This window comes from Electrona antarctica (genome assembly GCF_951216825.1).
Source record: "Electrona antarctica genome assembly, chromosome: 3".
NCBI lineage: Eukaryota > Metazoa > Chordata > Actinopteri > Myctophiformes > Myctophidae > Electrona > Electrona antarctica.
Window position 1 is genome coordinate 3340638 of NC_136808.1, and position 25368 is coordinate 3366005.

General features: G+C 42.0%; 1 protein-coding gene across 1 annotated transcript in view; it reads left to right on the forward strand.

Annotated features, from left to right (window-relative positions):
• LOC306920046 (MAM domain-containing glycosylphosphatidylinositol anchor protein 1-like) overlaps positions 1-25368 on the forward strand; it is a gene marked incomplete at its 3' end in the record, with an annotated part of 214033 nt that overhangs the window by 70492 nt on the left and 118173 nt on the right. The window contains exon 2 of the mRNA XM_079496653.1: positions 15340-15479. Within this exon, the coding sequence (XP_079352779.1) occupies positions 15340-15479 (140 nt within the window). The remainder of the gene's footprint in view (positions 1-15339; positions 15480-25368) is intronic.

The window sequence follows — 25368 nt, forward strand, 5'->3', positions numbered from 1 at the left end:
TAGACGTGAATTATTATCTCTCAATTACTGTGACTACCATAACATAACAATGGCATCTTTGAGATCTCTCAACTAGCAGCCTCTTTAGTCACTGAGTTAAATTATAATAAAAAAATGCTAATAAAAGACATTTTGAATTCATTTCATTTATTTATTTTCTCGCTCACTCACTCGCAAACTAGTACAAATGATAAATATCTTAGCATTGGCATTTTTACATTATACAATATAGACATCTAGATGTCTATATTGTACGAGGCACGAGGCCTAAGAACAACAACACTACATCACTGCTTGAATGTTGAATTACTTTGAAACTCCTGTGAATCCAGGTGGTATCTGCTGCTGAAATGATGAAATAGTTTATAACATAACTATTAGGCTTACACCAATTATGTCACAAATTGTAAATCACATTGAAAGAAGCTTTAGAAAGCAATAGCCTGCAATGATTATGATTGGAGTCCTTCATGTCCAACTGACAGGGGAAACGTCTTCTGGTTATTAGTGTACTAGATATTTGTATTATAATATATTTCTCAAGGGTGAGATAAAGCATTGTGTAAATATCACATCAGTTTAAATGTAATCAGTTTAAAATGAAATGAATATCTAGCTATGTATGACAAATGACATAAATAGATTGAATGTATTCATGGTACGTGCACCAATATAAAATATTCTCTCTTTCTACCTCTTCCCCATTGATGAAGAGGGGGGGGGGGGGGGGGGGGGGGGACTCGAGATTTTCTTCCTAAAGTCTATGAACATCTCTTTGGTTTTAGAGATGTTTAGAATCAAGTTGTAACTCTCACACCATCTCACCAGCTCCTCTACTGCTCTGCGGTAGTCGGATTCATCCTCGTTGGTAATAAGACCTACTAAAGATGTGTCATCAGCAAATTTATACATCATAACTGTACTAAAGTGAGATTGACAGAAATGAGTATATAATGAGTATAAATAGCTAGATCACCTGAATGACTACATCATTTATAACCATTAAAGGTGTGCTTCATTGTTTTGTGTCCACCAAACAATCTGTACCAATGATGGTGGCTCTTTGCATTGACTTGGTCTATTGTTCACCAAACCCTGAACACAGGACTCTGTCGAGCTTTGACATAGAGGACAATGGCATTAATTTACATAGACGAGACTAGAGCATGGGTGCCAACACTGGCATACGTGTGAAAGAGAGAATATAAATTAAGCTCTCTCAAATGCATGCAAATCCTGCACACAATTCTACATGCATTCAAAGTGAACTCTGACTGGGGAGGGATTCTGGGAGATATGTGCATTATTTCTAATGGTCATTACAATGTTCTGATCATGTGAAAGAAAATAGTCCAGAAGAAGAATGAAATGTTATATGTATGGACAATCAACATCTGTTGGATTTTTATGTAGTGTCACATAATTCAACATACCGGTAATGTTGACATGGCACACTGACTATCAAGAAAATAAAAACACAGGACGTCATGTCTAATGGGTTGCTGACCCCTGGACTAGAGCATTGACAACACTTTTTAAATAGTCAATAGTTATTTTCACAAGTATATTACCTGATCATCTTCTTCTTAAATACAGTATTGTTTGAAACTATATACCGTCATATGCATACATCTGTCACGTGAATTATCAAAATATTAGAAAGTAGCCTGCATATCTGTGTATCAGATTGTGAAAATATAATACTAATAATAATAATACTAGAACATTAAAATAGTCACAGTATAACATTTAACACAAACTGTATGTATGAGTCTTTTTAGAATGACAAGTCTGAATTGGAACACTTATTGTCAGACTTTAAAATAGGCCAATATTATCAATGTAATACGACAGGAAAAAGGTAGTACAGGTTTCTGATAGTAATTTCTCCACATTATGTTCCGTTATGTGTGTTTTATAGCTAAATGGGGAACATAGAACCTTTTTTAGTTGAGTGAGGAACATATGAACCCTGGGAACATAGAACTTTGTTTGGGTAAGCAGGGTCTTCTACAATTTAAAATATTACACAGGTTACATTTGTCAAAGGAAAAACTCAACAGAATGTATCCAAATGTGAATCCAGCCTGCGACAGATGTGGCCAGTCACTGGCCACTCTAGCTCATATGTTCTGGCACTGCACTAAACTAACATCATATTGGCAAAGTATATTTAAATCACTGTCAGACATTGTTGGAAAACCTTTTGACCCGGATCCACTGACAGCAGTTCTAGGAGTCAAAGGGCCCGGGGTCAAACTGTCTACTTTCCAATATGACTGTGACTTTACTGGCTCGCAGACTGATACTGTTGAATTGGAAGCAAGTACAGGTTCCGACTCACACTACACTTATGAAAGATGTTATGCACTATTTGCAATTGGAAAAGATAAAGTTTGAATTGAGAGGGAGTGAAGATAGATTTTACCAGACATGGCAACCCTGCATTGACTATTTCAATAGGTGCACGCTAACCCCTCCTACACAATAGATAACACAATCGAAAATTGGAAAGGAAAGAAAAAATATATATATATTGGAACTGAGTGTTTTTTCTTTATTTTATTTTTTCTCATTTAAAAAGAAAAATGTCTGTAATTCTGTAATTGTTCTCAGTTGTATGGAATAATTGGAATTTGTTTATGTAGGGTTTTGCTTAGTGCTTTCATTCAATGTATTTTTAATGACATCTGCATGATTTCACCTGGACCTGAGGTTAACATGCAGGCTAAATGTTGATGGCTGATACTTCATCATTGCAGACAGAGATTAAACTTGCACTGGTTGTCTTAATGCTCACATGAACTGAAACCATCACCCTCTTTGAGTTTCTGCTTTAATCAGCTCTAACACACACACACACACACACACACACACACACACACACACACACACACACACACACACACACACACACACACACACACACACACACACACACACACACACACACACACAACCTTTTTTAGAGGAAAATGGGGAACATAGAACCTTTATAGCTAAATGGGGAACATTTGATGGGAGTGAACCTTGTATTTCCCTAAACCAGCGGTTCCCAAACCTTTTTGACCATGCACCCCCTGTTACCTCCTGACTTGGCTGATGCACCACCCACATGGAAATAAAAATTGCATAAGCTATATATTTCCTATATATACACATGAACCTGAATATGGCATATATATGCAGCATAGGCAGGGCTGAGCCACTCTCCCGGAATAATGTCACTTCATTATGTCAGCACTGTCATAGAAGTTTCATTTTAAATTGTCTCATATAAGCAGGGGGGCACATTATTATTTTGGGTTAGTACTCAAAGGAGCACCTGTACGTATCATGCCACAACGTTTTCACACGCTTTCACACGGGCAGATGCAAAAGATACAAAGATGCAAAGCTGCACAGTGTATTTGTAGTCGTTAAGCAGCAGGAGGATCCCACTAACAGCAGGTGTCCGTTTATCATTAGCACAACCACAAACGTCCAACACACAATGAATTACTCACCTAATGCTGCATGTTTCATGTTTAACTGTGTGTGTAACCTCCATTGTTTAAGTGACAGATCAATGATTATGCATGGTTTTCATACTGTAAATAGCTGGTTGCTAATGTGGCGACTAGCACTTTGACTCATACACTAGTTTTATTTCTAAGTCTACTTACAGGACGTTAACATCTCATTTGAGTGCCTTTTGAGTGCCTGCAGTCAGCAAAGACAAAAGCGATCTTTATAATCTTAATACTTAGGCACAAACCAACTATTTTATAAGAACAATATTGATGTAACTAAAAGATTCGGTTTAGAATGAATAAGCAAAAGTCGTGATGCGACATTTCTTGGTTTAGACGCTTAGCGCTCCAGTTGTAGCTGACACTTTCTGGAGTGGGCGGTGGCAGTGCAAAACATGTGTTGCCCGGTTGTGTGTGGCATGTGCCCCAGTGCCCCAGTGTGCAGCATTACATGAAGAGCGTGATGTGATGGATGCAAGCATTGCATGCTTCCTGCACATTTTCATAGTAACTGCGACGTGCGGTCACAATAATAAAACCATAGCACCACCATTAGCCTTTTCATGTCACGCACCCCCTAGAAGGCGCTCACGCCCCACGCACCACAGTTTGGGAACCACTGCGCTAAACAGGATGAAATGACTGAGGGATCAATTGAGATTTTAGGGGGGGCACATTTTTTTTATTTTTTATTACGTATTGCGTTGTTAAATCAAACAGGCAGTGCCAGTGCTAGGACTCAGGTAGCCCTATGCAAGACTATTTTCGGTGGGCCCCACCAGGCTCCAGAAAATAGTGAGGGAATGGTAGCGCTGCCCCGGCAGGGGGGCTCCAGACATTTTTTTTTTAATTTGCGAGGAAAATGCTTCAATCTGGTGCACTTTGACATAACAATTAAGAGGCTAGATCTATAAAGAACTACACACATCATATTAGATTATTATCATCTTTACTGTGCTATTATTGCCATTTGCCAACATCAAGAGGGGAGAACAAGTACAAAACTAAACATTGGATAGGACACTCACTCCAGAGGGCCACAATACATATAGTCAAAAATAGCTGATCTACAAGCTCAAAACGTGTCACAGTGTGATGCATTTTGAGCTTGTAGATCTGTTTTTTTCAGAGTGTCCACAATAGTCCACAGCCCACTTTGCCACTCTCTCTGATCCACTGCATCAATAGCACACCTCCCCCAATGGCAATCATGTCAGACACATACATCCGAATTAACATGTGTTGAAACTCCTGTGACTGGGGAATGTCGTATTTCCTGTTGGTTCCAGATGGGAGATGGCCAATATGCATGTTAGATGTTCCTTGCATGAAACTTGAGAGTCCTTTTAGGAATGTACAACATTCACCGTTCAGGACTGAAAGGACAGTGATGCAAAGCAAGCATGCTATTACACTGTACCTATTTGAACAAGGAAGACAAAAAAACATTAGATTAAAGCTCTCCCCCAAAAATTTCACAACCAGTTGCACGATGGGAAAAAAAATCAAAGAGGGTTTCTGATGAAAATGATGATGTCTTTCGTAGGACATCTGTCAGACTATTGCTGCAGACATGTGAAACTACTTTTTTGTTTGTTTGTAGCAGCATGTTTCGAGTAGCAAATATCACTAGAAAACCAATCCAGCACACACGGTAGTTTTATATTTTATTATTGACATTATTTAAAAAAAAAAAAGGGTCATGAGGGGTCAAGGAGGTCGGCTTGAGGGCTCAAGTACCCCTTTTGACAAGGCGGGTACATAGGATATGGTGAACCAATAGGAAGTCGGCGTCAGTTTGTGGCAGCGGTGGCCGAACGGATTGCGGAGCGGTCTTGATACCGGAAGGTCGCCAGTTCGAATCAGCGGTCCGACACGTTAAAATTACCACCGCTGAAGTGCCCTTGAACAAGGCATTGAACCACTACGATGAAATGTTCTATGAGCAGGGCCTGGCTGGAAACAAGTTATTGAGCTTAGCCCAGATACCCTGGGTAAATATAGTAATCATTTCATTTCATTTCCTGCACTGTCATTTGATACTCTCTACTTTCTTCATCCCTCTCTCATCCCTCCATCGCTCTCTCCTCTTGAATTTCTCATGTTAGCTCTCCTCTCCTCTCCTCTCCTCCAAGTTGTGATGGGATGGGAGGGTAGGCTACGGTGGGTGTTCACACATCTAAAGGTTCTGTGTTGAAAGAGTTGTATTTAGACAGGCCTCATCTGTATGCATGAGCAGCCACCATAAAGTAACTACACATATCAATCTGCTCCCGGGCTTCTGTTTCTACACGATTCATGACCTTCTGTGAGATTCCTCTGGCAAGACACACGCGCATGAGCATGCACACACATGCAGGAATACCTGTATGGGCACACACACGTCACATCTTTCTCTTTCAACACACCGTGTCGCCACACATATCGCTCCATAAGGCTGTCAGTGTGCCCTGGCACCCTCCCTCCTTTACTGTCATTAGTTTTGATGAGAAATGACTCGTCTGTCAACAAACACAAGCATGGCAGCCCGCAACAGATCAATTCATCAGATGAGGCGTGTGCCGATAGTTATGTACGTTTCACTTACGGCTCATCTACATCGAGAACTTCAGACATACTTACTGACAATACAACTAAGGATTCAATCAGCAGCCCTCAGCACATTTTGATCAATGACGCATCGATGTGATACGATACGCCGCTGTCAAGGCGGTCGTTCTCTCTGAGCTGTGGTAATCTATCAAACTAAATGTATTAGTGCTCATCTGATCTGAATGGAGGGAGGAGTGGGTGCCAGTATTTTTGGTGTTGCAATTTGTTTTTATTTTATTTAACTTTGTATTTTCTGTTCAATTCCGTTTAGTTTCCATTTGATTTTGGTTCATTTCAGCTTTTATTGTTTAAAATGCTTAAACTTAGATTTAATTAGGTTCAGTATCAGTTTAAGTTTCATTTTTGAGTGGTGCCAAACCGCTCCAATATGCGTCCGAGTGTGTATGCCTGTTTGTAGTATGACCCATTGACCCCTGCCGCTGATTTGACACACACACACGCACACACGTGCACGCACGCACGCACGCACGCACGCACGCACACACACAGTCACACACACACACACACACACACACAAGCAGCCTAAAGGGCCATTCACACTGAGCACTATACTATAACTGCAGCCATCGGTGTTGTTGATTTATATCAGGGAGGGTATTTGTCAGAGATAATATAAGAAGTTCAGAATATATTTTTAATACAAACACAACAGATTGTGAAGTTAATTCATAGTCATGTAGACCTCCCAGTCAATATACACTGATATCATTTGTATTTAAGTTAAACTAAACTAAAGCGATAAGCCACGCAAGGCAGTGTTTTGTGATATTAGAATTGTGCATTGAATTTGTGTAAGAGAATGTTTTTGACACTACCGTATTATATTATATTCTACAGTCACTGTAAACCAAAATGTGGCTAAGACAGTTACCAATAATGGCAACATGAAAATCATAGTATCCCAGTGAAAACTGTCTTTTAATAACCGTTTCATCATACAAGAATAATATATGATTCCCCAGTGTCTTGCCTGCACAAAAGGAAGTTTCTGTGCAAATGCATGAAAGGTATCAAACGGTACACGTTGCGATAGCTGTCTTGTTTAGTATGGTGTTTAGTAGAATACATTCTTGAATGGTTTGGTGAATATTGTGTAGCCTACAACACGATGACACTGTGAAACTGATATATGCTGTGTGTATTTTAACCCATTCTGGGCCGGAACCCCTTTTGGTACAACCCTTCTGGACGGGAAACCCCTTTTGGGGTTCTGTACAGTATGTAATATAGGTGATTAGCGGTGATTTTGTGCACCTGCACCATGTCACCACTCCTTTAAAAGGAACCTACATTCAGTCACTCTCCACACTGATGAAGGCTGGATAGCTGAAACGTTTGTCCCTGTTCAAATATGAAATAAACCATTTGAACTGAAGTATTGGTGTGTGCGACCCACTACCGTTATTTTTTACATTTGTTTCAGTATGTAATATATAAATAGCTATATATATATATAGCTAAAAAGTGAGGACGCAAATTGTGATTGGCTGAATGACTTTTGTGATGATTTGATGGTTGAGCACGCAATGTGATGTATGATGATGGATGAGATTGATGATGTATATGATAAGAGCACCCCTCACTTCACACGGGAGTGTTTTTTGAGTGGTGTAAACCACTCCTACAACTGGCTTTTTTGTGCAGAAAAAATGAGCATGGTTGCTATGTTCACCCTGTTGTAATGACGTAATGAAATCACACCCGGGTGAACAGGGTGAACATAGCAACCATGCTAATTTTTTCTGCACAAACAAAGCCAGGTAATGAAATCACACCCGGGTGTGATTTAATTACGTCAGACATGATTTAATTACGTCAGACAGACCTTACACCACTCAGTTCACACGGGTGTGATTTTTTTATTAATTGAGGGGCGCTAGCCCCTCCTATATATAGGTTGAATGTTTGTTTTTAGTTCAATGTTTGTTTTAAAAACGCCATTGACAATGAAATTTACGTAATCTAACACAAACATTAAATGCCATTAACAATAAAGAAAATGTAATGTTTGTGTTGGCACTGTTTGTTCTACATCACCATTACATCCCCTAATCAACATGAGCTTATTCTTTTTTAGATCTAATGCATCAACTTTTATTTTTGGCGTGTTTATCCATGAATGTGGATATGTACATCCATCCATCTTCAACCGCTTATTTGTAGTCTGGTTGCGGGGGCAACAGCTCCACCAAAGAGCTCCAGACTTCCCTCTCAGGAGCAACATTATAGTCCGTATTGTCAGGTCCCTTTTGTTCCCATACCAAGGGCACATCCAATTAATTTTTGCATAGACAATACCCTTCTGGACGGTAAAAAGTTCTCCTTCTATCCTTCATTTTGTCACAAGCCAGAAATGTATACAAAGGTGTATAACCAAAAAACAAAAATCTTGTGCTGCTGTTTTTGCTTGTAAAATGTGTTATATTGACAACACAAAATCTTTCTCAATTGTCTGTACATATACTGTACATAACATCTGAACCAATGCAAGTATTTGTGCCTTAGTTTACTCATATGTGAATTTAGATCTTGAAATCTAGCAAATTTGTTTAAAAAAACACTGCAATTTGATTGAGTGGTTGATTGACTTGACTTAAGTGGTTGTATTTGCATACACAGCTATGTCTTCAGTGTTTTACTCTCAGTTACTCTCATTCATTGGTGGGTGTGCTTGACACCTTGTAATTGAATAGATTATAGACCAAGCACTCAGACAATCAACATGTAAAAGTGATGACTCATTGTCATTGTTTTGTCTGCATGTAATGATGGTGGCTCATTTGCAATTGCTTGGTCTATAGGTTTACCATTGAGTTTCACAGAATGATGGGTCATTGTTATAGTCTGATTGCAGTATCACACATTACAATAATTGTCGTATTTACATGGCATGGTAAACAAGTGGTCATTTGAACTAGAGATGTCCCGATACTATATCGGTATCGGAACAGTACGGCCCTTATTTGGTCATATCGGTATCGGCAAATATGCCAAAATAACCACTGATCCGATACAGGGGTAAAGGTTTGACACTATGGCAGGTAAATAGCCTACAATGTTGGTGCATGTGGAGTTTACTTTTGAGTTGCCCAAACTGCAAGTGCACATTTGAGTGAGGAGTCTGTGTAATGAAAGGTAGAAAAGAAAAGTAGCGCACCTTGGCCCAAAATGGTTGAAATTCTGTCATCATGTTACAATTTGTATTCATGCAGGCCTCGACTTGTCACCATGCATTGCGTTTTCATTCAAAGGAAGTAATTAAAATTGGCCTTTTTATGGACTTTAAAAACACATAGAGAGATGACTTCCGCACACCCGGTAGGTAATTTGGAGCAGATGCGATGATGACAAGGCATACAATGTATAAGAAAGGAGGGACACCCGCACGCCGCCACTTGCTAGGTTCAGAGCATTTATTGATAAGAAGCAACGTTTCGGTCTTGCGACCTTCCAAATGCTCTGAACCTAGCAAGTGGCGGTGTGCGGGTGTCCCTCCTTTCTTCTAGATAAAAAATCACACCCGTGTGAACTGAGTGGTGTAAGGTCTTATATAGACTGATCAGCTGTGGTCTGACGTAATGTCTGACGTAATTAAATCACTCCCGTGTGAACTGTGTGACCATAGCAACCATGCTCATTTCTTGGTACGAACAGACACGTAAACTAACAAAGCCAGTTGTAGGAGTGGTTTACACCACTCAAAAAAATACACAAAAATGGAAATTTTCATTTTTGGCATAGATCTAAAAGTGTGGAATTTTTCATTTCCCTGTGTCTTTAAGGTTTGTGCAGACCTTCTAACTGCTCCCTGGTGGATCTGAATTCTGAACACTTGGACAGCAATTGGCGGAGTAACACTGAATAGGTTTTAATATATTGAAATTATGTATCCAATTTTGAACCCATTACAGTGGGAGTGAGTCATAGGTTTTCCATCATCCTCGCTTGAAGCACAATTAGGTAATTGTGCTCCTATTCAAAATATAAAAGGCACATTTACCATTTAAATGGCTTGGTTGAATGCTTTTGAAAGTTCTTCTGATTGTGATTCTACTTCGTCAAATCTTCCCTTCTTCTCTGGAGTCCTGCCTCAAAGCAGACCAGAGGTAGAAAACTGTCGTTCCCTGATGTCATCGCTAGGGACACATGCATCAGTAAGCAGGAACTGGGGATGGCAATGAAGGACCGGAAAGTCTGGCGTGGCCTTGTGAAATCCATGATCTCGACCGCGGTCGAAAAATGATGATGATGTTATTTCAGTATATGGACTGCTGAGCTTAATAACAGCCCTGAAATTCAGAGCACTCTGGTGTGAAATAAATACTATAAAAACTAACAACGTGATTGAAACTGGACTAAGACTGAGACTAAATTTAAAAATAGCCGACAAAAACAACACTGCTTCCAGGTAGGAACAGAGTGCATTCTGGGATGGATTGGGCCAAAACGTGAACGTGCTGGCCGTTGACTATCATTGCACGCGCTCACGTATGAAACAGCGTTCACGTGTCATCATGAACGTGTGCAATGATAGTCATTCCTGTACTGTTCTTTGTCTATATAGAAGTGTCTATTTGTACGTCTCTAAATGTTTTGATGAATTGAACATGGTGGACCCTGTTGTAAACAAGTGTAATGCTTAATTGGGTCGTCCACTCACAGTTAACAGCCTTTGTATTGAGTTTGTGCTTGAAATGTACTGTAATTCCACAAACTGTTAATACAATTTTCAATCAATCAATCAAACAAACAAACGGACCAGCGCTGGTCCCAAGCTGCAATACCAAATTCGGCCTCTATGTCCATTTCGCCTCAGGGTTTCCACCGGGTGCCATCTCTATTAATATATACTCTAAGCTTTAGCTTCAACCATGTACATATGTTGACCTTTTGACCTATGAGATTACCTCTGTGTACTTAATTTTAGTTGTCCTGGCATCAGCTTGAGCAGAGCTTTCATTTGAGCCTAATATGAAGGTTCGACGACAATGTTGAAAAATTTACCTTTCAGAGCTGATAATTGGCGGCCATTTTGGATAAGAAATGCAGGTTAAATCATTCATCAATTATGGATTCCTCAGCCCAAGAAGTCACAGAAAACAAGTTCAACACATAACTGGAGGCCAAACCAGGCCAAACCATTGACATTTTCTTTTGTCATAGCTGGTGGTAGCCATTTTGGATTTGGGGCTCAAAAAAATGTTCCATTGAGAAACGGACCTTTGCTCACGGAACTGCTATAAACGACCCAACTAATCATGGAGTTCATGAACACTTTGAAATACTAAAATATCTAAAAACACACATTACCCACATAAAAATCCCATGAAAGTGTTTCTTGTCTCCCAAACATCATTAAAATAAAATCTGGTTGCAAAAGGGGTGAAGTGGCCCTTTAACACAGCCGACGCGAATCGCGTATCAATACGTTATCAATTAATCAAACGTCGGGTGCGAATCACGTATCAATACGTTTCAATCACTTTTTTATACTTTCATTCATCTTTTTACCCACCCGGACAATGAAGAACCATCGCCCTATCATTGCTGCTTAGTCCCGCTCACGTGATCAGAAAAAAAAAAAAAAAAAAAAAAACCCTCCCCTCCTGAAAACAGGAGGGCGGGCCGCTTTACGTGTAGAAGCCAGTGTAATGGATGCGCCCATGCCGATCTAGTCTGTGTGTGAAAATAATCAAATTTCACCTAACCTCGCCTCACCAGGCTTTCCTCCACCTATTGGCTTTTATACTCGATTCCCCCCTCCCCTCCTGTTTCTCCTGCAGGAGGAGGGCCTTGCGAGATGGGGGCTCATGTCTCGGAAAAAAACATGAACGGAACGCTGTTACGCTGCCTAACACATGATCTGCAGATTCTGCACCAGATCGGCATTGCTGCAACACACATGGACAGATGCATGTTTACTTCTTCATACTGTAGCGACCAAACGATCCCCGAGCCTACAATACTACGAACTAACAAACGAACTACAGTATCGAGAGGGGCCGCCATGACAACAGACAGTCTACCGTTGGTGGATCACGTATCGCCATGCAGAGCCGTCATAATCGGAGATCGCTCAGACGTGTGATTGTAACGCTTTTTTATTCATTATAATTGTAGTGATAAGACCGCAATGAACGCGTCGGGGACGTAATCGACCCGGGTGTAATGTATAACGAACTTTTCCGCGTCCTAAACCGTGCATGCCCAGGCATGTTCCCTATACTAGCTTGAAAAACAAAATCAGCTCATGATGACAACGCGTCTCACCGTTATACTATAGTTCTGAACCGAACGGTGGAATGGGACTTTTTATAGCCGTACGATCAAGACTTTTGCTGCCCAATGTGCCCATGACCCCCCCCCCCCCCCCCCAGTGAATCATCATCATCATCTAAAGGATGCAGAGTTATGAAGGTTTATAGTCAGACATTGACAGGCAGATATAACAATAAACACAATAAATATGCTATACATCCTATACACCGAATGAAAGCCCTGAATGTGTACTTTTACGAGGAAAAGAGTAAACATTGATCCCATGTACAGTCTGTCATAAATTGGTTACTGGGTGGATGCACATTGCGCCCACCAGATATAACTGCAGAGAAGACATGGACCCGAACTCAATATTCACAAAATAAGGCCTATAGCGACATATAAACAGGGGTGAAAGTGGCTTTCATTTCTTACAGGAGCTCCTAGAAATTTCATTCTGCGACGACACCCGGACGCGCCGCAAAGCGGCGCGGCCAAAAAAAATTTGGGGGTTCAAACCCCACAGTACCCCTGAAATGCATAGAAAACTGCTTTTTTTGGCACAGCCAATAAAAAAATTAGGGGTTCAAACCCCACAGTACCCCTGAAATGCATAGAAAACTGCTTTTTTTTTTGGCACAGCCAATAAAAAAATTGGGGGTTCAAACCCCACAGTACCCCTGAAATGCATAGAAAACTGCTTTTTTTTAATACTGTGCCAATAACATTTGGGGTTCAAAGTAAACCCACAGTACCCCTGAAATGCATAGAAAACTGCTTTTTTTTGGCACAGCCAATAAAATAATTGGGGGTTCAAACCCCACAGTACCCCTGAAATGCATAGAAAACTGCTTTTTTTTTATACTGTGCCAATAACATTTGGGGTTCAAAGTAAACCCACAGTACCCCTGAAATGCATAGAAAACTGCTTTTTTTTGCACAGTTATACTGTGCTATAAAATTCCTGATATAATATCAGGAATTTCATAATATTATTATTATTATTATTACCTGTGCTTGTGCTTGATGCTGGTCACTTGCCACTTCTGCCTCCTCCTCCCCATCTGTCACTCTCTGTCATGCAACTGTATGGTCTTGGTGGTTTTTCTAACTTTGTCTTTAATGACATTATCTTCTTCAACTCTTTCCTTTCTCTTAAAGAGCTGAGCTAATGTTGGTTGCGTTGCCATTTTGCTTATATATATTTTTAGCGCATTCTTCTGCTGACTTTTTAGTTTACTTCTCAAAACAGTTGCCACCGGCATTTCATTATTAGTTTCCTGTTTTGTTTTTTTTGTTTTTTATGAACCAATCAGAACTAAGTATTGCGTTGTGCCAGTCTTGTCAGCCAACCAGAAACATGGTTTGAACGTTAGTGGATTAGAGAGCCCGCCTTCTATATCCGGTCATTTGCACGTATACCTTAGTCAGACAAACGTCCGTTTCCGTATCCGCTCTATAGCGGATTTCCAACCTGCAAAGTGAACTGGTACTGTCTGCACGGCGCTGCTGCGAGGCGCGAGCGAACCGAAGGGAGAAACCAAACTCTTCTCCTCCAGTCCGTGCCGTGCGGTGGTGGATTATTAAAATAACAACGGATCATTACGCTGGCTGACACAAACACACTGTTACAATTCAGAAGCACTTTTTATTAAGAAACCCCGATTCTGACGTTAGTAGATTATGTTTTGATTGTTTTCCTCTTGGACATGCGTTTGTGGGCACCGTGGCATATAGTATTTTGATAGCTCCGGTGCGCTCCGGCCGGTCATGTCTTACCGGATCGGAGTTCCGGACCGTTCCGGCCCACTTTCACCCCTGCATATAAATACTATATACCGTATGAAACAGAAGACTCTCTGCTTTCATAAGAAAAAAACTTCTACTGTAGTAATAATAAAAATGCGCGGTGCAACTGTAGAGAACAGTTGCACCGCTCACTTCACAGGGGTGTGATTTTTATTATTACAGTAGAAGTTTACAGACCAAACTGTAAATAAAAGGTTTACATGACTTTCTGTCTCAGTCCGTATATAGCGAGCTGTAGTGAATAAGTACAGAACAGTTGCAACGCTCACTTCACAGGGGTGTGATTTTTATTATTACAGTAGAAGTTTACAGACCAAACTGTAAATAAAAGGTTTACATGACTTTCTGCCTCAGTCCGTATATAGCGAGCTGTATTGAATAAGCAGAGAACAGAATATGGGACAGAGTTGCACCACTCACTTCACATGGGTGTGATTTTTATTATTACTACAGTAGAAGTTTTTTTCTTATGAAAGCAGAGAGTCTTCTGTTTCATACGGTATATAGTATTTATATGTCGCTATAGGCCTTATTTTGTGAATATTGAGGAGTTCACGTCCATGTCTTCTCTGAAGTTATCTGGTGGGCACAAGCTGCATTCAATAACCAATTACTGTCTAACTGTACATGGGATCAATGTTTACTCTTTTCCTCGTAAAAGTACACATTCAGGGCTTTCATTCGGTGTATAGGATGTATAGGATATTTATTGGGTTCAATTTTATATCTGCCTGTCAATGTCTCTGACTTTAAACCATCCATAACTCTGCTCGCTGTTCAAGATAACCACTTCCAGGCACAGGTGTTGCAAAAAGGTCAATATCTCCAGAATGGAACATGGTAAAATCAAAATGTATTTTTTAAATTGAAGTGGACAAGTTCAGCTTTCTTTTGATGTATGCGTGTGATTCTCGCTATAAGAGAACATTTTGCTGTGGGCCCCCGAACAAGGCCTTTGTGCAATGTTAAACGGTAGCAACATCCAAATAGGCCTGTCGAGATCTTGTAGCAATCAAAGTGTTAAGCAACCGTTATAATTTATTCTATACTTGTATTTGACCCTCTCTCTCTCAATGTGTGTGTGTGCGTGTGTGTGTGTGTGTGTGTGTGTGTGTGTGTGTGTGTGTGTGTGTGTGTGTGTGCACAGCTCCAGCCAATGCTCAGATCGTGCACTCGGGTGCAGCGTGCAACGTCAAGGAAGACAACATCAGTGAGAGGATTTACACCATCAAAGAAGGAGATACGATGGTACTGCAGTGCATCGTTAAAGGACACCCCCGACCCCAGGTACCACAGGTACCACACGCACACACACACACACACACACACGCACACACACACACGCACACACACACACACACACGCACACACACACACACACACACACACACACACACACACACACACACACACACACACACACGCATGCACGCGCAAACGTGTGCACTGTGTACACATCTCTGTATGTTATTCAAATATTAACAATATAAATATAAATATTAACAAAGGGCATTAAGGTATAATTTATTGTCTTCCATGCTAAACTGCGCAGTAAAACACAAAACAATGCAGTCAAAATGAATTGTGATGACCTCAGTGACACAGTATCCATCTAGATTCTAGAACCTTCTGTGCCTCTGTCCTGTCCTCAGCCGAACACAGCTGCATTCTGGGATTGTGTCCCTCTGGGCTTATTTGGTTTCTCCTCCACAAGCTATATTCATAACCTGATCCCTACGCCTGTCTCTCCCTCTCTCGGTCTGTCTGTCTGCCTCATTCTCTCTCTGTCGGTCTTTCATCCTTCCCTCCACCACACTCCTGATTTCAAATTTAACAAGGGAAGTATACCCCTTTACATTTGTTTATTTGAACAAGTCTTCATATCATCCTCAGAAACAGCTATTTTAACTAAACAAATGTATAATTGTCACCATTTGTGTGATGTCTCCTTTGACTGGTAGAGTAGTGTGGCTCAATGTTCCCTGCCAGGGGCCCCCGGGGGCCACATACTTCTACCATACATTTTTCCACATTAAAGGAGAATTCCATACTAGAAAGCTTTCTTACCTTTATTTGTAGTTGTTACGTCCCCATCAAAGAGGTCCAGGTGTTATTTTGTGCAAAAGTGCATTATTGGCTATTTCCCCTACCATAAGCCCTCAATGGGGGTTGGGTTTTTGTGCTAATTCGCTTATTTCCAATGAAATAAGTAGTAAAGTGTGACGCTTGGGATACTACTTACATTATGAAGAGAGGATATATAAAAAAAAATCACACCCGTGTGAACTGAGTGGTGTAAGGTTTTATATAGCATGATCAGCTGTGGTCTGACGTAATGTCTGACGTAATGAAATCACACCCGGATGTGATTTCACAACTGGCTTTTTTTGTGCAGAAAAAATGAGCATGGTTGCTACGGTCATCCAGTTCACCCGGGTATGATTTCGTTACGTCAGAAATTATTTTGAACATAGCAACCATGCTCATTTTTTTCTGCACACAAAAGCCAGTTGTAGGAGTGGTTTACACCACTCAAAAACACCCCATTCAATTCAATGCAATTCATTGAGGGCTTATAGTAGGGGAAATAGCCAATAATGGGCTTTTGCACAAAATAACACCTGGACCTCTTTGGTGGGGACGTAACAACTACAAATAAAGGTAAAAAAGCCTTCTAGCATGGAATTCTCCTTTAAGTGAAACTCCACAGTACGTCGATCTGCCGATCTTGCCTGATATGTCCATACTGTATAATGGTGATCCCTGATGTCATCAGTATAAATTATGCCCATATTTGGGCCACCCCACATGTAGAGTTCGGGCCGCTCCTAGGCCTCACACCGACGTTGCGCCGCCAGTCCAACCTCTATGTCTGAGTCATAGGGCTCCATTTTCGTCACTGCTAAACCCCTTATCCCTAAACGTCTTTGCCTTTTTTTTTACTATTTTGCAAAACATTTTTCAATAGTTAAAATGGCCAGTCTACAAGCTCACAGCGTGTCAATGTAGATTGGCTAGTTGAACTATTCAAAAATGTTTTTCAAAATAGTAAAAACAAAATGCAAAGAAGTTTAGGGATAAGGGGTTTAGCGGTGACGGAAATGGAGCCCATAGTGTCAGGGGGTTTGTCAGAGTATCCGTCTGTCCCTTTTGTACCCATGGAGATATATATCTGTCTACCTACAGTTGTGATCAAATGTTTACATACGTTTGTAAAGGACATACTGTCATGATAGTCCTGACTTTCCAATAATTTGTTCAACTCTTGTTTTTCTGTGATAGGTTGATTGGAGCAAATACTTCTTTGTCATACAAAAAAATCTTGAATTTATTTGTATTTTTATGAATGTTTAAGGGTTTTCTGAAAATGTGACCAAATCTGCTGGTTCATAAATATACATACAGCAATTATATTATGACCCATGGTCATGTAGAAAGTTGTGTCAATCAAATTAGCTTTGTGGCATGGCCTCTTAACTTCAAATGAGTCAATTATGATTGACTACATCTGGTGTGTTCACTTCTCTGAGCATTATTTAGGGCTCTTTTGGCCACAACCCCCAAACAATAAAATGGGAAAGTCAAAGGAGCTCAGCATGGATCTGAAAAAGCGAATAATAGACTTAAACAAGTCAGGAAAGTCACTTGGAGCCATTTCAAGTCAGCTACAGGTCCCAAGATCAACTGTGCAAACACTTGTTTAAGTATAAACTGCATGGCACAGTTGTGTCACTGCCAAGATCAGGAAGAAAGTGCAAGCTATCACCTGCTGCTGAGAGAAGATTGGTCAGGATGGTCAAGAGTCAGCCGAGAACCACCAAAAAGGAAGTCTGCAATGAGTTAGAAGCTGCTGGAACACAGGTGTCAGTGTCCACAGTCAAGCATGTTTTACATCGTCATGGGCTGAGAGGCTGCTGTGCAAGAAGGAAGCCCTTGCTCCAGAAGTGACACCCTAAGGCTCGACTGAAGTTTGCTGCTGATCACATGGACAAAGACAAGGCCTTCTGGAGGAAAGTTCTGTGGTCAGATGTGGTCAGATGAAACAAAAATTGAGCTGTTTGGCCACAATGACCAGCAATATGTTTGGAGGCAAGAGGGTGAGACCTTTCACCCCAAAGAACACCACACCTACTGTCAAGCATGGTGCTGGTAGTATTATGCTCTGGGCCTGTTTCGCTGCCAATGGAACTGGTGCTTTACAAAGAGTAAATGGAATAATGATGAAGGAGGATTACCTCAAAATTCTTCAGGACAACCTCAAATCATCAGCCAGAAATGTGGGTCTTGGGCGCAGATGGGTGTTCCAACAAGACAATGACCCCAAACACACATCAAAAGTGGTAAAGGAATGGCTAAATCAGGCTCGAATTAAGGTTTTAGAATGGCCTGCCCAAAGTCCTGACCTAAACCCCATTGAGAACATGTGGAGTTGTGGACAGTGCTGAAAAAACAAGTCCATGCAAGGAAGCCAACAGATTTAGATGAACTGCACCAATTCTGTCAAGAGGAGTGGTCAAAGATTCAGCCAGAAGCTTGCCAGAAGCTTGAGGATGGCTACCAAAAGTGTCTAATTGGGGTGAAAATGGCCAAGGGACATGCAACCAAAGATTAGCATTGCTGTATGTATTCTTTTGAACCAGCAGATTTGGTCACATTTTCAGAAAACCCTCAAACATTCATAAAAATACAAATAAATTCAAGATTTTTTTGTATGACAAAGAAGTATTTGCTCCAATCAACCTATCACAGAAAAATAAGAGTTGAACAAATTATTGGAAAGTCAGGACTATCATGACAGTATGTCCTTTACAAACGTATGTAAACTTTTGATCACAACTGTATGTCTCTTTTAATCCCATAGATCCCTGATGTCATTGGTATATGCCCATACCCTGTATATTGGCATGCCAAATTATGCGCATAATGGTTGGATCAGCGGTTCTGAACAACTGGATATCCATATGCCCATATATGGACATAACGACGGCTTAAGCCCAACACACACCGTCTGTGAACAAAAACAGCCGCCTCCGTTATTTTCAATTAACCTATCCCACACCTTCGGTGTCAGACGTGTGCTGGTGAGCGCGTTCACGCCTCGCCTGACGCTCCGATGCGCTGCTGTTCTATTCTCCAGGCGTTGCCGCACGGCCTCCATCCGGGTGTCCGTGGGCGTGGCTGGCAGCCAGGTCTGTACACCCTATGGTCTACTAGCGCGCCGCGTCCTGTGGGTGTTGCTGTGCGGCTATGACGCGCGGCAATACTCTGCCGCGTCGCTGCGCACCCGCTTCACAGACGGTGTGTGTTGGGCTTTAGCGGTTCTGGACAAGCACATATTATTCGAACGACTCAGCGATAGACGAATCCTTGCCGATGTGCGCTCCAAGTTTGAAGTTGCTTGGTCCCATATGTTGGTCCCATAATGGGCATATCGTTCAAATCGATAACCAGATCTCCATATATACCCGATATGGGCATATCTGATTTCTTTATGGGTCATGGTGACATTCCTAAATTTGGGCATATCAGGTTTGTTTATGTCCAAGTAAGAGTGACGTGGCCGTGGTCCGTCACACACAGGTGTGTGTGTAACAGCTCTCAGGTTGACTGCAGGGATGGACTTTTAGTAGTCTCAACTGTAGTGTCTGACACACATGCACGCATACAGATGCACGCACACGTGCTTTTGGAACACAATAGAAGGGTAAATGTTTTTCTGAAAGTGATTCCTACTTTCTTATTATTTATAAATGGATCTGCTGGTCACTGCAACCTTGAGACCTGTGTGTGTGTGTGTGTGTGTGTGTGTGTGTGTGTGTGTGTGTGTGTGTGTGTGTGTGTGTGTGTGTGTGTGTGTGTGTGTGTGTGTGTGTGTGTGTGTGTGTGTGTGTGTGTGTGTGCGAGAGGGAGTGTGTGGGAGGGAGAGAGAGAAGCAGGAGTGTTGGGGGGGGGGGGGGGGGGGGGTCTGCGGTCGGGGGATTCAGGGTTTGGGTTTCCGTCCTTGAGGGCTGAGCAGAGGACAATCGATAGAGACTGAAAGTGAAGCCAATCTGGAACCAGAACCAGACACAAATGAGATCACAGCGTGACCTCTTCTGAGAGGACAAGTTGAGAGGTGAGGAGAAGGAAGATGAGATGAGAGGCGAGGTGAGAAAAAGAGGAGAGGACAGGATAGGAGAGGTGAGGAGAAGAGGAGAAATGACGGATCTTGCACACACAAAAATAATCCCCCACTGATTTAGATCTGTAAATCAGTAATGTGTGACAATACAACTGATTCTGAGAGTTGAGTTGAGGTTAGGAGGATAGGTGTAAGGAGAAGAATCGGGAGAGAGGGGTTAAGAGGAGTACCACACAGCATTGGCAATATCAAACCTGGCTGACTAGATGTTACTATACTCACTCAATGGCTGAATATGAGAGAATAATAAGAGAGTGTGTATCGAAGTGTGCACTTTGGCTTCCACAATGAAGAAGGGACTAAGGAGATAGACAGGAGCCATGCTGTTAGATATGCCATGCCAAAAGATCATGTCATTGTAACCCACAATGCATCCATAACACAAACCATTTGTCGAGATGACCCAAGTGCACTGCTTTGCACGCTGCCTGAATCTGGCCTCACAGAGCTGGGCACTGAAATTTGCCAGCAGTGGTGAGACTACTTGGCAGGAGCAAGCGTGTTACAGCATCTTTCAAATGCAGCACCTGCAGCCTTCAGCTAAAACTCAAACAAGACCGGCTACAGCTACCTGCAGAACACAGGTTAATCACAGACATTCTCACAACGTGGAACAGCTCTTTTGATATGACAGCAAGATTTTTAGAACAACAACCTGAAGAAGGCCAAAACGTTGGAAAAATTTATAAAATGATGGCATCGTGACTACGAGCTGTGCGGCCTCTCTCCTTTCTCAGTCTTAGAACAACAACCAGCCATCTTTGCAGCACTCCTTTCATCAGAGATCAGACGGAGTTAAAAGCAAATCTTCACACTGAGCGAGGCACACATTCCCAAAGGAAGTGCTCAAGGCTCTGAAGCCAATGAAGGATGCCAACTTTGGTAATGTCAGAGGAGAGCATGCCCTTTGTCTCGAACCACTTCATTGCCAAGCTTTTCAGTGGCACAGCAGAAAGCTAGGATGACAGTGACAGTGAATGACATCAAGGTTGTTAGCACAAGATCTGGGAAAGAGATGTGCCAAATAGAGGGTGACACACACTGTGCATGCGGCATCAGCTCACAAGATTGTGAGTTGTGAACTCACTGCGACCATCATGGTGGAGTCAGGTTAGTGTAATTTGGTGTCCCAGGGAATGGCGCTTGCCCCTTAGCATTTTTATTTAACCTGCAGTTGTTAGGTTATGGTTATGAGTTCGGTCGTGTATTGACTTTTCTCTTCTAATTTTGTGTTTCTCATTTTTGATTCCTATAGTACTTGGATGAAGGTCATCAGGCTAATTGGCAAGCACCTGGGCCAGAGTTCTCACGCCCCTTTAACTCATTGCCTATACGAATGAAGACATTTCTTGCCATATTCTTGGCTCACACCGCCAATGACAAGAATCTCATCATGATGTGTTTTTTTTAGTGGTTTACGCTAGAGGGATCTCTACCACAACCTGTGAATAATCCCAGGTTCAATGAAGAAAAGTACACCCATGTGATCACAAAACAAATTCAGTTGGTTTTGGATAATGCTAAAATATTTATAAAAAATATAATTTTCTCTGCTTTCTGGTGGTTTTGGCAAAAACAAACACATTCAACTGCCCATAACTAAGGAACGGCTTGTTGCAGCAGCACAGTCCCCCCCGACTACAAGACTCTACTGCCGCTTTTTTGGTTTGTGCCTAGCACGTCTAGCACGTGCACAAGTTGGCTGTGAGGGGCCTTCAAATGGCTGGCCTCTCTAAAACAAGGGCCAAACCGTTAGAAAGGTACTGCTCAGTGTCAGCTATTATAAGAAGCCGCTCAATTTGGAGGAGGCATTGTTTCCTTTACCCATGACTGTTGTCTGGCATGTTTGACAAGTATATGCCAATAGTATTGTATGTAACAATGTTCTGCCATATGCACTTTGAAACTGGCTGTTTTCCTATTATCTGACTGCACTGACATGTGTTTATTGTTCAGGGCATTCTTGTACATCTGTTTAGGACATAAATAATGTGTGCGTGTGTACGTGCGTGCGTGCGTTCGTGCGCCATATTTGGTGAAAGACACCATTCAATGGTTTTGTCTACGGTACAGATAAAACATCCACCACCACCCACAACATCCATCCATCCATCATCATCATCATCATCATCATCATCATCATCATCATCATCATCATCATCATCATCATCATCATTCTGACATTCTCCTCTAAGGTTTCAGATGTAAGTGTAACTTGATCAGCAGACGGGACGTCCCATTACAGAGTCAGGACAGTGATATGTTCATCAGGTTCAGGTGACTCAGGTACAAACAGGTGTTCCGTGTTCAATATCACCGAGTCAGATTTATTGAACTCTGTGTCGTCTCTGCTCCACAGCCTGGACAACTGCTCATCCTTTTTTACTGGTTTCTGCTTTACATTAGAGAAACTTGTCTGTGAGTGCACACTGATGGCGTACTCAACTGGCTCAGATGCTTGTCTCTGGAACCATGTCTACCCCTGGTGGTAGACATGGAAGGCATAGGAGGCATATAGGAGGAAGAAGGAAGAATCTTCCTCCAATGCCTTCCTTTCATGGTCTTTCTCTCAGCGTCCCTAATATAAGCAGGGACAAATTAGCCATTGGGCCAGTGGGGCCGTGGCCCAGGGGCCCTTGGCTCTCAGGGGCCCTTTGAGGAAATTGGACTGCACGGTACTAGGTTTGATGCCCTGAAAAGGGCTTCTGGAGCCCTTCATTGGCGATTGATTTAGTTAAAGTTGGGTCAAAAAGATGATAAAAACACAGAAAAACAACAAAATGTCGCGCGCACGCGTGCTATGGGGGCCCTGCAAAAATAATCCGTCCCTGAATATAAGTGCTGTCCCCCTCTTTCACTCCCTCCCAGATTTCTTACTTTTTTTCTTTCTGTCAGACAGTCCAAAATGTCTTATTCTGCCTGTCTCCCCGCACTGTCCCCCTCCCAGCTTTCTTACGGTCTGTCTCCCACACAGAGCATTCCTTATATCGGGGGCAACCGTCCTTATTGAACTTGTGTAGTTATATTCTTACAACCACTCGGGCAGGACTCTTTCTGACCCGTCAGAGTTCTAGCTAGAGTCTATCTGTCATCCGTTCCTTCTTATTGCCACAACTGATTGAGTTGCTGTTGCATTTCTAACGTCTTGATCCAAACGGCTTCACAACGGGGTCTGTATGCTTTCCAACCCGCCAATAGTCAGACATGCGGAAAGAGACCGGATTAAGGTTGGCAAACATGCGTTAAGGTTGGCAAACATGCGCTGCTCTGTGCTTGAAGTTATGGCGGCTATGGTTAGGTTAGGGCTTGAGGTAGGTTGACCAATGACTGGTCGGAACTTAGTACTGACACGCATTTGTGCACTCAGTCACACACACGTACACACATGCACACACACGCATGCAAATACACACACACACACGCACATGCGCACGCGCACGCAAACGCACGCACGCACGCACGCGCACACACACACACACACACACACACACACACACACACACACACACACACACACACACACACACACACACACACACACACACACACACACACACACACGCCTGCTATGTCAGCAAAGGAGCAAGAACTGGAGCAGACATTTATCATGAATGAAAAAAGAGCAGAATGAGGTAAATTAAGTGAAGTACTATTAATTGGTATTTGCGTGCGTGCGGGTGCGCGCGTGCGCGCGCGTGCGTGCGTGCGTGCGTGCGTACGTGTGAGGGTTTGCGTCCGTGCCAAACACTGTTCCCACATAACAGGATTATCATTTTAAGCGGATTCACTGTAACTGAGCCAGTTGGATGGATAAACTGCTGTATGGTTGACTCTGCTGACAATGATCCAAGAATCACTTCAGAAAAGATCCTTTTTTTTAAAGACAGTGGGTGGTCCTTGCCTGCCTGGTGCATGGTGGGCTACTGAGGGAATATAAGAGACGATCCATAATGCCAGAGACAGTCAATTAACATTAGATGTCTGTGAGGTCTTTCTGACCCATTTTGAGATTTTTAAATTGATTACGTTTGCCCGTGAAGCTCTCAGAAAGTTCCATGACTTTTCCTAAATATTGGATTCAAATCATTTTTGTCATCGTTTTTGTTTGTTTTGGGTTTTTTTTTTTCATCTGAAATATTTTCTAAATATGATTTTAGGCATATACTTATGAAAAAGGAACAAACACCCGCACACTGTCTTCAAATGCAGTGACCAACTTTAATTTAGGGAAACAGCAACGTTTCGGCCTATGCGGCCTTCATCAGCCTATCTTTATGTATAAAGATAGCCTGTACTATAGAGATAGTGTGTAACGATTTGCGGGATTTTTGGACAGAATAATTGGACAGAGTAATATCAAAAAATGTGTTTTTCCAAAGTCGGCCTCCTGGTGGCGCTATAACAGGCCTTCTGGGAAATGCGGGGCCGGGTTAACGGTGCCGGAGATTAGCTGTACACAGACGGACGGACACACGGACGGACGGACGGAGTGCAAAACATACTCTCTCCCCATGCCTTCGGCCTGGTGGAGACAATAACCTGCCTGTGTGTTGAACATGAACTCTGCTGTCAATGAGGTGAATAAAGGTAGTCTGAGAGGACGCAGCCTAACAAGCATCAAGGTGGGAGAGAGCCTGCCATCCCCAGATCTAATGGCAGCTAGTGCCTGTCCTTAAATAGATAGATAGACCTTTATTGATCCAGTGGGGGAAATTCAGGCGAGTCCCATAATTATACAGTAGATTAGTGGAGTTTGAGTCCTGTGTGGTTCATGTCCCATAACCAAATAATACAATAATAATAAATATATACAATATAATTCATTGCAGATGTTTTGATTTGAATATTTCTTTGCAGGGTTCAAGTACCCCTTGTATTCCAAGCCCCATTATGGGGTAGAATCCGATGTGTTCTACAGCCTTTTTTGTGGGGTTTGAGTCTCCCTCGTAGGGTCTGTTTGAGTCTTTAATCAAGAACATTATGAAATGTTCTATA